Raw genomic sequence first — 13713 nt, 5'->3', positions numbered from 1 at the left:
GCTGCCTACTCCCCCTTAAGGACCAGGTATTTTACATGCGGGGGGGGGGCGCATTTGGGGGGGTCAGGCAGCCGGATCATTTACTGTGGGCACTTAGCTTTTGTCTCCCCTGGGTGGCCAGGTGTCCCCCATATTGCTGGCAGCCTTTACTCACCTCCCAGGCTCCAGCGATGAGCTGCTGGGGACCCCTCCGCTCTCGCTGGCTTCCCGGCTGTACTGACGCTAAGTCCCAGGTCGCAGCTTGATGACGTCATCAAGCCGGGACCCGGCACTTAGCGTCAATACAGCAGGGATGCCGGCCAGAGCGTACGGGAGCGCCAGTCGTCGGGGGAACGGCAGGAAGGTGAGTGGATCCTCTTCCTTCCCCCTACCGTCGCAGCTCTGTAAGTTATCACTATGATTCACGCGCGGTTAATAGTGATCACATGATCAGCAGCCATACGCGATGGCTTCTGATCACTGAGGGGAGATGTCAGCTGTCATATGACAGCTTAATCTCCCCTCTTCGGAGCGCATGATCGTGTCGGGATGGTTCGGATGTTGAATCAACGTCCAGTCAGGGTGGCAGCACCACCTGCTGGACGTAGATTCAACCGACGTCGGTCCCCAAAAGGTTAATAAGCCCAGATGTAATATTCCCATTATAGCTTAGACAAGTTGTATTTTTGAGGAATAATTTTATTATTGAACAACAACCATGTTCTCAATGAACCCAAAAAACTCATTAATATCAAAGCTGAATATTTTTGAAAGTAGTTTTTAGTTTGTTTTTAGTTTTAGCTATTTTAGGGGGATATCTGTGTGTGCAGGTGACTATTACTGTGCATAATTATTAGGCAACTTAACAAAAAACAAATATATACCCATTTCAATTATTTATTTTTACCAGTGAAACCAATATAACATCTCAACATTCACAAATATACATTTCTGACATTCAAAAACAAAACAAAAACAAATCAGTGACCAATATAGCCACCTTTCTTTGCAAGGACACTCAAAAGCCTGCCATCCATGGATTCTGTCAGTGTTTTGATCTGTTCACCATCAACATTGCGTGCAGCAGCAACCACAGCCTCCCAGACACTGTTCAGAGAGGTGTACTGTTTTCCCTCCTTGTAAATCTCACATTTTATGATGGACCACAGGTTCTCAATGGGGTGCAGATCTGGTGAACAAGGAGGCCATGTCATTAGTTTTTCTTCTTTTATACCCTTTCTTGCCAGCCACGCAGTGGAGTACTTGGATGCGTGTGATGGAGCATTGTCCTGCATGAAAATCATGTTTTACTTGAAGGATGTAGACTTCTTCCTGTACCACTGCTTGAAGAAGGTGTCTTCCTGAAACTGGCAGTAGGACTGGGAGTTGAGCTTGACTCCATCCTCAACCCGAAAAGGCCCCACAAGCTCATCTTTGATGATAACAGCCCAAACCACTACTCCACCTCCACCTTGCTGGCATCTGAGTCGGACTGGAGCTCTCTGCCCTTTACCAATCCAGCCACGGACCCATCCATCTGGCCCATCAAGACTCACTCTTATTTCATCAGTCCATAAAACCTTAGAGAAATCAGTCTTGAGATATTTCTTGGCCCAGTCTTGACGTTTCAGATTGTGTGTCTTGTCTTGTTCAGTGGTGGCCATCTTTCAGCCTTTCTTACCTTGGCCATGTCTCTGAGTATTGCACAGCTTGTGCTTTTGGGCACTCCAGTGATGTTGCAGCTCTGAAATATGGCCAAACTGGTGGCAAGTGGCATCTTGGCAGCTGCACACTTCACTTTTCTCAGTTCATGGGCAGTTATTTAGCGCCTTGGTTTTTCCACACGCTTCTTGCGACCCTGTTGACTATTTTGAATGAAACGCTTGATTGTCCAATGATCACGCTTCAGAAGCTTTGCAATTTTAAGAGTGCTGCATCCCTTTGCAAGATATCTCACTATTTTTGACTTTTCTGAGCCTGTCAAGTCCTTCTTTTGACCCATTTTGCCAAAGGAAAGGAAGTTGCCTAATAATTATGCACACCTGATATAGGGTGTTGATGTCATTAGACCACACCCCTTCTCATTACAGAGATGCACATCACCTAATATGTTAATTGGTAGTAGGCTTTCGAGCCTATACAGCTTGGAGTAAGACAACATGCATAAAGAGGATGATGTGGACAAAATACTCATTTGCCTAATAATTCTGCACTCCTGTACTTAAAACTAACTCTATAGACTATGAACGACTTCTGTTAGGCTGTAGAATGAAAGAAAAGTTTCCACTAATTCTATACCATCTAATTATTAATTGCATCGCAATTCCATGTTGTTAAAGTTTTAAAGTGTTAAAATGATTTTCATTATCATTCACTCTCCATAATAATATAAGGTTTGATAATAGAAAATGTTGGCAGTATTGAGTGTGAGGGTAAATTGTTGATCTTGGCTTACAAAACAGTTAAAATTCTTTATCATTTGTTGAATATCTTCCTCCATTTAAAGTGAACCGAGCACCTTTTTAACACTCAGGACATTTCTATAGCACATGAAAAATGCATGCCAACAATCTGTTTCATTATTAAAATAAACTTGTATTTTACCTTGTATTTTACAATCAAAGGAGTTTTAATAGGCTGTTTCAGCAGCCTGACCGTCCGCAGAAATCTCAGGACACTAATTGTTTTATTGAGCTAATTACCCAGAAGAACACCATCTCTTTTCAACAACAAAGGGGGTGGGTAATACATTGTCTGTTTCAAACAGTCCTAATTACCCACCCCCTTTGTTGTTGAAAAGAGATGGTTTTGTTCTGGGTAATTAGCTCAATAAAACAATTAGTGTCCTGAGATTTCTGCAGACGGTCAGGCTGCTGAAACAGCCTATTAAAACTCCTTTGATTGTAAAATACAAGGTAAAATACAAGTTTATTTTAACCATTTCCCCTCCCCCGGGACGAGTAACTACGCCCCTGCAAACTGCCATAACTCTGTGCAGGGACGTAGGTACTACGTCCCTCCCGCCACGCCCCCCCCCCACCCCCCCCCGCTCGGTACCGCCGCTCATTACCGCCGATCGCCCGCCGCTAGATCAATGAATGGGAAAACAAATCCCATTCATTGATCTAATTCCCCGTGTGAATGGCTGCAGCCGTCTATACAGATGGCTCGGCCATTCATTCATTCCGTATGCGTAGTGCTTCTGGTTCCGTACAAACAGTATGGAGCTGAAGTCACTACTGAGGACATCTTGTGGCCAAATTGTAATATTACATCCCCCCCTTTTTTTTCAGTTTATTATCCCTAGTTACCTTTTTTATTATTATTATTATTATTAACCCCTGACCTCCCACACTCCCCTAAAGTTACCATTTTTTTTAATTTTATTTTTTAATAAAAAAAAATAACAAAATTAAAAAAAAAATACATAAATAGTTACCTTAGGGACTGAACTTTTTTAATATGTATACAAAAACTGTATACTACAATTACTTTATAAATTATGGGCCTGTAATTGGGGATAGACGTAAAACTTAAAAAATGCACCTTTATTTCCAAATGAAATATTGGCGCCATACATTGTACTAGGGGAAAAGTTTAAACGTTGCAATAAACGATACAAACGGGAAAATAAAATGTGTGGGTTTTAAGTAGCATGTTTCATTTTAAAAATATAATGGCTGAAAACTGAGAAATAATGTTTTTTTTTTCAATTTTTTTCTTATTCTTCTTATTAAAACTGAGTTAGAAGAAAATAATTTTTAGCAAAAAGTACCCCCCAAAGAAAGCCTATACAGTGGCAAAAAAACAAGATATAGATTGTTTCGCTGTAATAAGTAGTAATAAAGTTATAGGTGAATGAATGGAAGGAGCGCTGACGGGTGAAAACTGCTCTGGTTTTTGAGCAGAAAAACCCTTTGAGGTGAAGAGGTTAATAATGAAACAGATTGTTGGCATGCATTTTTCATGTGCTATAGAAATGTCCTGAGTGCTAAAAAGGTGCTCGGTTCACTTTAAAGGAAGTACATTGGCAGCTAAATAAGACTTCTGTGCAGAGAAGAACAAAGGCAGCATGTTATCATGTAAGAGATATCCACACTGCTATCATAACAAGCTTCCCAGAAGTTTTTTTTTCTACTTTACACCTCAGATTGTTATGCATAAAAAAAAACAAAGATGTGAACTCCTGAAGGGTTCTATATCTATCACCAAAACAAAGGCAACTGCAGTACTTTTCCTTGTTTCTTAAAAAGCCTACAGTATACGACCTTCAGTTCATCACATGTGTTTGTATGTATATATTTATCACTTTATCCTTCAACATTCATTTACTAGGAAACTTTTTTAAGTCAGCTCAGTTATATTATGTGAGTTACAGACTGCAACCTAAAGCAGGATTAAACTCTGCCACTTTTAGCCAAAAATTTGGGAATAAAAAGTTTGGCTTTTCCCCGGTGATCTATGGCATGTAATTAATGCTGTCAAATGCAATCTTTACTGTATTGAAGAATCTTCGCTGATGATCGTCTTTAGTTTTTGGGCTTTGATCCTAGATCAGATAAAATTATATATGGTATGTGATTTACCATTTCTGGTCCTCTTCTCTAAAATTAGGTATTATTTCATGTCAGGTTGACAATATATAGCACAGCTTTTTCCAATTTCCATGAGTGACAGTAGTAAGCTTTGTGCTTAACTGTGAAAACGTCTTATTTTTCCAAGGTTGCTGGGTTAATTTTGCATTGATAAATATTGGACCTTTTGTATGTAATAGTTTTTGACTGTCATTTCTCAATATAGGCCCCTACAAAAATCTTTTCATCTTTTTTGATAATACATAACTTACTCACCTTGATAATCCTACAGAATGTTTGTATCATACTTGCTTCATGAAGGAAAAGGCCTCTCTGAATCATTTGCTCTTTATCCACTTGTCCCTGTTTGTGAAGGATTTGCTTATTTTTGAGGAACTGTAAACAAGGTTCTAAAAAGAAAAAAGGAAAAAAAAAGTCATGTGAACAGTATAAAATGAAACCATGCTTGAAAATGTGGACATTTACACTCAAATTTCACCTATGGTCTAAAGCATTAAACATAGCAAAACATTAACAACTAAAACAAATTGAGTAGTTTCCAAGGTACTTGAAGGGTTAACACTCTTTTGGTTTGCTCACCAATTACCTAATTACAGGTCTATCTGCTAATTTGGCCTACAGCCAGCAATGATATTAGTTAATTTCAGTGAGGTATAAATATGCATTCAAATGACATCAGACCATTTTTATAGTGCTTCATAGTTTTACAGCAAGTAATCCCACTTATATGTCTAATTCCCCCCCAAAAAACTTTGTGTCCAGCTGCCTGCTTTACCCTACCCCCCCCCCCCCCCCCAGATAGCACTGAGGTAGGATATGGTCTGCCGGTACCAACACATTACAGCGCACATACACGCTCGCACGCACGCGCCCCTGGTCTCGTCCTACGTCTTGTCCCAATGGCTGTCAGTGCAGGACATGCGCAGTAGCACAAAAGCACTGACACAGGGACATGGGACGCAGGGACACTTGCATATTATTAGGTAAGATGAATTGTACATAAATTTGTTGACAAAAATGCATTTTCTGCAAAATAAAATAGGAAAATACCCATCTTATTTTTGGTAAACTCCAGCTGCCTCCTCGTGCCCTTTTCCACCAGTGAGTGTGAAGCTACTCTTCCCTGAAAAATGCTGCTGGCCATAATAGGTTATAATAGGTTATCAGTCATTGGAGGCATGCCTTAGGCCCCTATGACCATGTGATTAGTGAAGTGAAGATTGATTAAGAAGGAACTAGCAGCTGTAGGGGTGCCCATACATCACTCAATATTGCTGCATGATTGACCTTCCGATTCAATAATTTTATCAAATCAGAAGAGAATCAAAGCCGCAACATGGCTACCCGATCGATCTCTCAATCGATTTCTGGCCGAAATTGATCTAATGGATCTATCGGGAAAGTTGGAAAAATCTCGGGAGCAGAGACTTAATTGTGGTGGTAGTGGCATTTGATATCGCAATGGCCCCCAGACCAGTATCCCTATAAGAGTAAATTGCCCCCTGTGCCCATGCTCTGTGTTTTAAAGTCTCACTTCTCTGCCGACACGACACCTGTCCTCCTCCAATGCCCGCCATCAGTGGGAGTGCCTGTACCATGTGGCATGTGTAATGTCAAAACATGTGCTGAGTCCAGTGGTACCGGCGCTCTTGGTGATGGTCGACAACAAAGGGCAGGAGTCGCGCCATCATAGAGGTGAGACTTTAAAACACAGAGCATGGGCACGGGGGGAACAACACACTTTACACTTCGTCAGAGAGGGATTTATCTAATGGTCGATCTGCAAAGTATGGCCAGCTTAAATTGACAGGGAATAGATGAACAGATGTTTAGTTTTTTTGGTGGGGGGGGGTGCCTAAAGTGGAAATTTCTTTTCAATGACACTCTTACTTTTTAAAGGACAACTGAAGTGAGAAGTATATCGAGGCTGCCATATTTATTTCCTTTTAAACAATACCAGTTGCCTGTCAGCCTGCTGATCACTTTGGCCGTAGTAGCGTCTGAATAACACACCTGAAACGAGCATGTAGCTAATGTATTTAGATTTGACAATAATGTCAGAAATACCTGATCTGCTGCATGCTTGTACAGGGTCTATGGCTAAAAGTATTACAGGTAAAGGATCAGAAGGATAGCCAGACAACTGGTATTGCTTAAACGGAAATCAATGTGGCAGCCTTCATAACCCTTTCGCTTCAGTTGTCCTTTAAGTAAGAAGGAGGCATTAATCATTATCGCTTTACTATCTGTCTGCAGCAAAACAAGCTCTACAGTATGAAGAGGCATTGCTAGGCTCTCGCTGCTGGAGTTCCAGAATAATACATGAAGACAATGAATGGTTTATTTTATTTCACTTACGATTGAAGTATTCACTTTGAATACACTGATAATTTCATGTCAGAAGAAAGCAATTCCAGCATATCTGAATCAGAGCTCTGAATATTTCTACAGCTCCCAATATGACTGCATCACAAAGTGATGTCTCTGTTGGGAATAATTCTCCATAGGACCTAAGCTTTCCCCATTATCACTCTTCCCGATGATGTGCATGATCTACCATAATACAATAAATGTTATTTGTACAAGATGTATATTCAGGGGAAAAAGGAAACCTGCCTTTTCCTATTCTCCAGCAAGAATTACTGAAACTTTGATTAACTACCAAATTCAAAACTGAAAATCAGATTTACCATAAATCAAATGTACAATATCTCATCAGAAGCCCTGCACTGGGTGAAGATCAGGCTGTCATTTTGATGTACTGTGCACAACGAGCACTGTAATATAAGCTAAATTGCCTGAGTCATGAGCAATGATAGTGTAATTCTACAGAAAATTGGAAATCAATTCCTGTCATTGCAGCATATAACTCCTTTATCAGTGTTCCAGTTCACCCACGTAATGCAGCCGCAGAGAGCCTTCAGCTGGCATCCGTTCCAATTTCACTCAATAAGCGGAAATCATGTTTTAGTTACGGAGCAGAGGAAAACTCTGAACAAATATACTTTTTTACTTCATTCCTAAGCTGCTGCTCTTTATTACCACTGAAAAAGTGAAGAGGTTTGTGAAGTGGAACGCCACAGTGTGTGTGCAGGGCATCTCAGATGTTTCTTGATAGATGTACGGGGAATTTTATAGCTGGTGTAGCATCTTCAATAACGCTCATGTGTAAAAGTGCAAATATAACTGAACGTGAAGGAGCAGTAAAGGATAATAAAGAGATGAGAAAAGTGCTCTGGACACAAAAATGATCTCACCACCCAGGGCTGTAATTGTGTGTGTGTGTGGAAGACAGCAGGCCCTCCAGGCATAAGGGGCCCAGGGCTTCCCTATCCTACTTTTATTACAGGGGCCACGCCACCATTGAAGTTGTTTTTGTGGCTACATTTGTAATGGCGTACAATCAAAAAGGCACTTGGGAATTATGGTGCCCAAAGTAGCCACTAGTATCAGTAAATTTACAGATATTCTACTGTTTCCCATTACTAATTCCCATAGTAAAATATTGGTAAATGAGATCGATATTTTACTACTACTTAACCTAGCCCTGTTCTCACACAGAACCCTCGCTCTACCAATGCCTAACCCTAACCCCCCTCCAATGCCTGACCCTAACCGACCTATCTCCACCAATGCCTAACCTAAAAAAAAAAAAAAGAAAACCACGACACCTAGCCTTAAAAGAACCCCCCACCTACGACACCTAACATTAAAACCCCCAACCAATGCCTAACTTCAACCCCTCCCCCACAATACCTGTAATGTATTTAACCACTTCGGGACCACAGTCTTTTCGCCCCTTAAGGACCAGAGCCTTTTTCTCCATTCAGACCACTGCAGCTTTCACGGTTTATTGCTCGGTCATACAACCTACCACCTAAATGAATTTTACCTCCTTTTCTTGTCACTAATACAGCTTTCTTTTGATGCTATTTGATTGCTGCTGCGAGTTTTACTTTTTATTATATTCATCAAAAAAGACATGAATTTTGTCAAAAAAATGACTTTTTTAACTTTCTGTGCTGACATTTTTCAAATAAAGTAAAATTTCCTATACATTTGAGCGCGAAAGTTATTCTGCTACATGTCTTTGATAAAAAAAAAAACATTCAGTGTATATTTATTGGATTGGGTAAAAGTTATAGCGTTTACAAACTATGGTGCCAAAAGTGAATTTTCCCATTTTCAAGCATCTCTGACTTTTCTGCGCACCTGTCATGTTTCATGAGGGGCTAAAATTCCAGGATAGTACAAATACCCCCCAAATGACCCCATTTTGGAAAGAAGACATCCCAAAGTATTCAGTGAGAGGCATGGTGAGTTCATAGAAGATTTTATTTTTTGTCACAAGTTAGCGGAAAATGACAGTTTGTGACAAAAAAAAAAAAAAAAAAAAGTTTCCATTTCTTCTAACTTGCGACAAAAAAAAATGAAATCTGCCACGGACTCACTATGCTCCTCTCTGAATACCTTGAAGTGTCTACTTTCCAGAATGGGGTCATTTGTGGGGTGTGTTTACTGTCCTGGCATTTGGGGGGTGCCTAATTGTAAGCACCCCTGTAAAGCCTAAAGATGCTCATTGGACTTTGGGCCCCTTAGCGCAGTTAGGCCGCAAAAAAGTGCCACACATGTGGTATTGCCGTACTCAGGAAAAGTAGTATAATGTGTTTTGGGGTGTATTTTTACACATACACATGCTGGGTGGGAGAAATATCTCCGTAAATGACAATTTTTTTATTTTTTTTACACACAATTGTCTATTTATAGAGATATTTCTCCCACTCAGCATGGGTATGTGGAAAAATACACCCCAAAACACATTATACTACTTCTCCTGAGTACGGCGATACCACATGTGTGGCACTTTTTTGCACCCTAACTGCGCTAAGGGGCCCAAAGTCCAATGAGTACCTTTAGGATTTCACAGGTCATTTTGAGAAATTTCGTTTCAAGACTACTCCTCACGGTTTAGGGCCCCTAAAATGCCAGGACAGTATAGGAACCCCACAAATTACCCCATTTTAGAAAGAAGACACCCCAAGGTATTCCGTTAGATGTATGGTGAGTTCATAGAAGATTTTTTTTTTTTGTCACAAGTTAGCGGAAATTGATTTTAATTGTTTTTTTTCACAAAGTGTCATTTTCCGCTAACTTGTGACAAAAAATAAAATCTTCTATGAACTCGCCATTCTCCTAACGGAATACCTTGGGGTGTCTTCTTTCTAAAATGGAGTCATTTGTGGGGTTCCTATACTGCCCTGGCATTTTAGGGGCCCTAAACCGTGAGGAGTAGTCTTGAAACCAAATGTGGCAAAATGACCTGTGAAATCCTAAAGGTACTCATTGGACTTTGGGCCCCTTAGCGCACTTAGGGTGCAAAAAAGTGCCACACATGTGGTACCGCCGTACTCAGGAGAAGTAGTATAATGTGTTTTGGGGTGTATTTTTACACATACCCATGCTGGGTGGGAGAAATATCTCTGTAAATGACAATTATTTGATTTTTTTTACACACAATTGTCCATTTACAGAGAGATTTCTCCCACCCAGCATGGGTATGTATAAAAATACACCCCAAAACACATTATACTACTTCTTCTGAGTACGGCGATACCACATGTGTGACACTTTTTTGCAACCTAGGTGCGCTAAGGGGCCTAACGTCCTATTCACAGGTCATTTTGAGGCATTTGGATTCTAGACTACTCCTCACGGTTTAGGGCCCCTAAAATGCCAGGGCAGTATAGGAACCCCACAAGTGACCCCATTTTAGAAAGAAGACACCCCAAGGTATTCTGTTAGGAGTATGGTGAGTTCATAGAAGATTTTTTTTTTGTCACAAGTTAGCGGAAAATGACACTTTGTGAAAAAAAAAACAATACATATCAATTTCCGCTAACTTGTGACAAAAAATAAAATCTTCTATGAACTCATCATACACCTAAAAGAATACCTTGGGGTGTCTTCTTTCTAAAATGGGGTCACTTGTGGGGTTCCTATACTGCCCTGGCATTTTAGGGGCCCTAAACCGTGAGGAGTAGTCTTGAACCCAAATGTCTCAAAATGACCTGTGAAATCCTAAAGGTACTCATTGGACTTTGGGCCCCTTAGCACAGTTAGGCTGCAAAAAAGTGTCACACATGTGGTATCGCCGTACTCAGAAGAAGTAGTATAATGTGTTTTGTGGTGTATTTTTACATATAACCATGCTGGGTGGGAGAAATATCTCTGTAAATGACACATTTTTTTATTTGTTTTACACACAATTGTCCATTTACAGAGAGATTTCTCCCACCCAGCATGGGTATGTGTAAAAATACACCACAAAACACATTATACTACTTCTCCTGAGTATGGCGATACCACATGTGTGACACTTTTTTGCAGCCTAGGTGCGCTAAGGGGCCCAACGTCCTATTCACAGGTCATTTTGAGGCATTTGTTTTCTAGACTACTCCTCACGGTTTAGGGCCCCTAAAATGCCAGGGCAGTATAGGAACCCCACAAGTGACCCCATTTTAGAAAGAAGACACCCCAAGGTATTCCGTTAGGGGTATGGTGAGTTCATAGAAGATTTTATTTTTTCTCACAAGTTAGTGAAAAATGACACTTTGTGAAAAAAACAATAACAATCCAATTTCCGCTAACTTTTGACAAAAAATAAAATATTCTATGAACTCATCATACACCTAACAGAATACCTTGGGGTGTCTTCTTTCTAAAATGGGGTCACTTGTGGGGTTCCTATACTGCCCTGGCATTTTACGGGCCCAAAACTGTGAGTAGTCTGGAAACCAAATTTCTCAAAATGACTGTTCAGGGGTATAAGCATCTGCAAATTTTGATGACAGGTGGTCTATGAGGGGGCAAATTTTGTGGAATCGGTCATAAGCAGGGTGGCCTCTTAGATGACAGGATGTATTGGGCCTGATCTGATGGATAGGAGTGCTAGGGGGGTGACAGGAGGTGATTGATGGGTGTCTCAGGGGGCGGTTAGAGGGGAAAATAGATGCAATCAATGCACTGGGGAGGTGATCGGAAGGGGGTCTGAGGGGGATCTGAGGGTTTGGCCGAGTGATCAGGAGCCCACACGGGGCAAATTAGGGCCTGATCTGATGGGTAGGTGTGCTAGGGGGTGACAGGAGGTGATTGATGGGTGTCTCAAGGTGTGATTAGAGGGGGGAAATAGATGCAAGCAATGCACTGGCGAGGTGATCAGGGCTGGGGTCTGAGGGCGTTCTGAGGTGTGGGCGGGTGATTGGGTGCCCGCAAGGGGCAGATTAGGGTCTAATCTGATGGGTAACAGTGACAGGTGGTGATGGGGGTGATTGATGGGTAATTAGTGGGTGTTTAGAGGAGAGAATAGATGTAAACAATGGATTTGGGAGGTGATCTGATGTCGGATCTGCGGGCGATCTATTGGTGTGGGTGGGTGATCAGATTGCCCGCAAGGGGCAGGTTAGGGGCTGATTGATGGGTGGCAGTGACAGGGGGTGATTGATGGGTGGCAGTGACAGGGGGTGATTGATGGGTGATTGACAGGTAATCAGTGGGTTATTACAGGGGAGAACAGATGTAAATATTGCACGGGCGAATTGATAAGGGGGGGGGGTCTGAGGGCAATCTGAGCGTGTGGGCAGGTGATTGGGTGCCCGCAAGGGGCAGATTAGGGTCTAATCTGATGGGTAACAGTGACAGGTGGTGATAGGGGGTGATTGATGGGTAATTAGTGGGTGTTTAGAGGAGAGAATAGATGTAAACAATGGATTTGGGAGGTGATCTGATGTCGGATCTGCGGGCGATCTATTGGTGTGGGTGGGTGATCAGATTGCCCGCAAGGGGCAGGTTAGGGGCTGATTGATGGGTGGCAGTGACAGGGGGTGATTGATGGGTGGCAGTGACAGGGGGTGATTGATGGGTGATTGACAGGTAATCAGTGGGTTATTACAGGGGAGAACAGATGTAAATATTGCACGGGCGAATTGATAAGGGGGGGGGGTCTGAGGGCAATCTGAGCGTGTGGGCAGGTGATTGGGTGCCCGCAAGGGGCAGATTAGGGTCTAATCTGATGGGTAACAGTGACAGGTGGTGATGGGGGTTATTGATGGGTAATTAGTGGGTGTTTAGAGGAGAGAATAGATGTAAACAATGGATTTGGGAGGTGATCTGATGTCGGATCTGCGGGCGATCTATTGGTGTGGGGGGGTGATCAGATTGCCCGCAAGGGGCAGATCAGGGGCTGATTGATGGGTGGCAGTGACAGGGGGTGATTGACGGGTGATTGACAGGTGATTGACAGGTGATTGACAGGTGATTGACAGGTGATCAGGGGGGATAGATGCATACAGTACACGGGGGGGGGGGGGTCTGGGGGGGGGTCTGGGGAGAATCTGAGGGGTGGGGGGGTGATCAGGAGGGAGTAGGGGGCAGATTAGGGACTTAAAAAAAAAATAGCGTTGACAGATAGTGACAGGGAGTGATTGATGGGTGATTAGGGGGGTGACTGGGTGCAAACAGTGGTCTGGGGGGTGGGCAGGGGGGGGTCTGAGGGGTGCTGTGGGCGATCAGGGGGCAGGGGGGGGGAAATCAGTGTGCTTGGGTGCAGACTAGGGTGGCTGCAGCCTGCCCTGGTGGTCCCTCGGACACTGGGACCACCAGGGCAGGAGGCAGCCAGTATAATAGGCTTTGTATACATTACAAAGCCTATTATACACTGTTGCAGCGGCGATCCGGATGCCAGTAACCCGCCGGCGCTTCCGAACGGCCGGCGGGTTACGGCGAACGGGGGGCGGAGCCAGTCCCCGGCGGCTGATCGCGTCACGAATGACGCGATCGCCGCATAGCCACTCCCGCAGCCGCCCCCGCCGATGGGCGTATTGCGGTCGTTTGGGACCGGTCTTTGCCGCCGCCCATCGGCTGGGGGCGGTCGTTAAGTGGTTAATAGAGCTGAACTGAGACAACTGCTTTTCTATCAAGTGGAGTTTAACTTTGGGGTGGACTCAGCAGAGGTTTGTAAAGATCATTAAGACTGCCTTGTTATCTTGGTTAGAAGCCAAATGTGTCACTATCAACTGCTATTTGGTTGGCAATGCAAAATTGTAAGCACTGATTGACTACAACTATTAGCCAGTCAATACTA

At 42.8% G+C, this 13713-nt stretch overlaps 1 protein-coding gene across 1 annotated transcript in view; it reads right to left on the bottom strand.

Annotated features, from left to right (window-relative positions):
* LOC137544945 (uncharacterized) overlaps positions 1-13713 on the bottom strand; it is a 648464-nt gene that overhangs the window by 375497 nt on the left and 259254 nt on the right. Inside the window, exon 55 of the mRNA XM_068266042.1 lies at positions 4830-4963. Coding sequence (XP_068122143.1) covers positions 4830-4963 — 134 coding nt within the window. The remainder of the gene's footprint in view (positions 1-4829; positions 4964-13713) is intronic.

This window comes from Hyperolius riggenbachi, chromosome 2, assembly GCF_040937935.1.
Source record: "Hyperolius riggenbachi isolate aHypRig1 chromosome 2, aHypRig1.pri, whole genome shotgun sequence".
Taxonomy (NCBI): domain Eukaryota; kingdom Metazoa; phylum Chordata; class Amphibia; order Anura; family Hyperoliidae; genus Hyperolius; species Hyperolius riggenbachi.
Note: the sequence above shows the minus strand (reverse complement) of the source record. Positions and strands in the feature narration are given on the sequence as shown.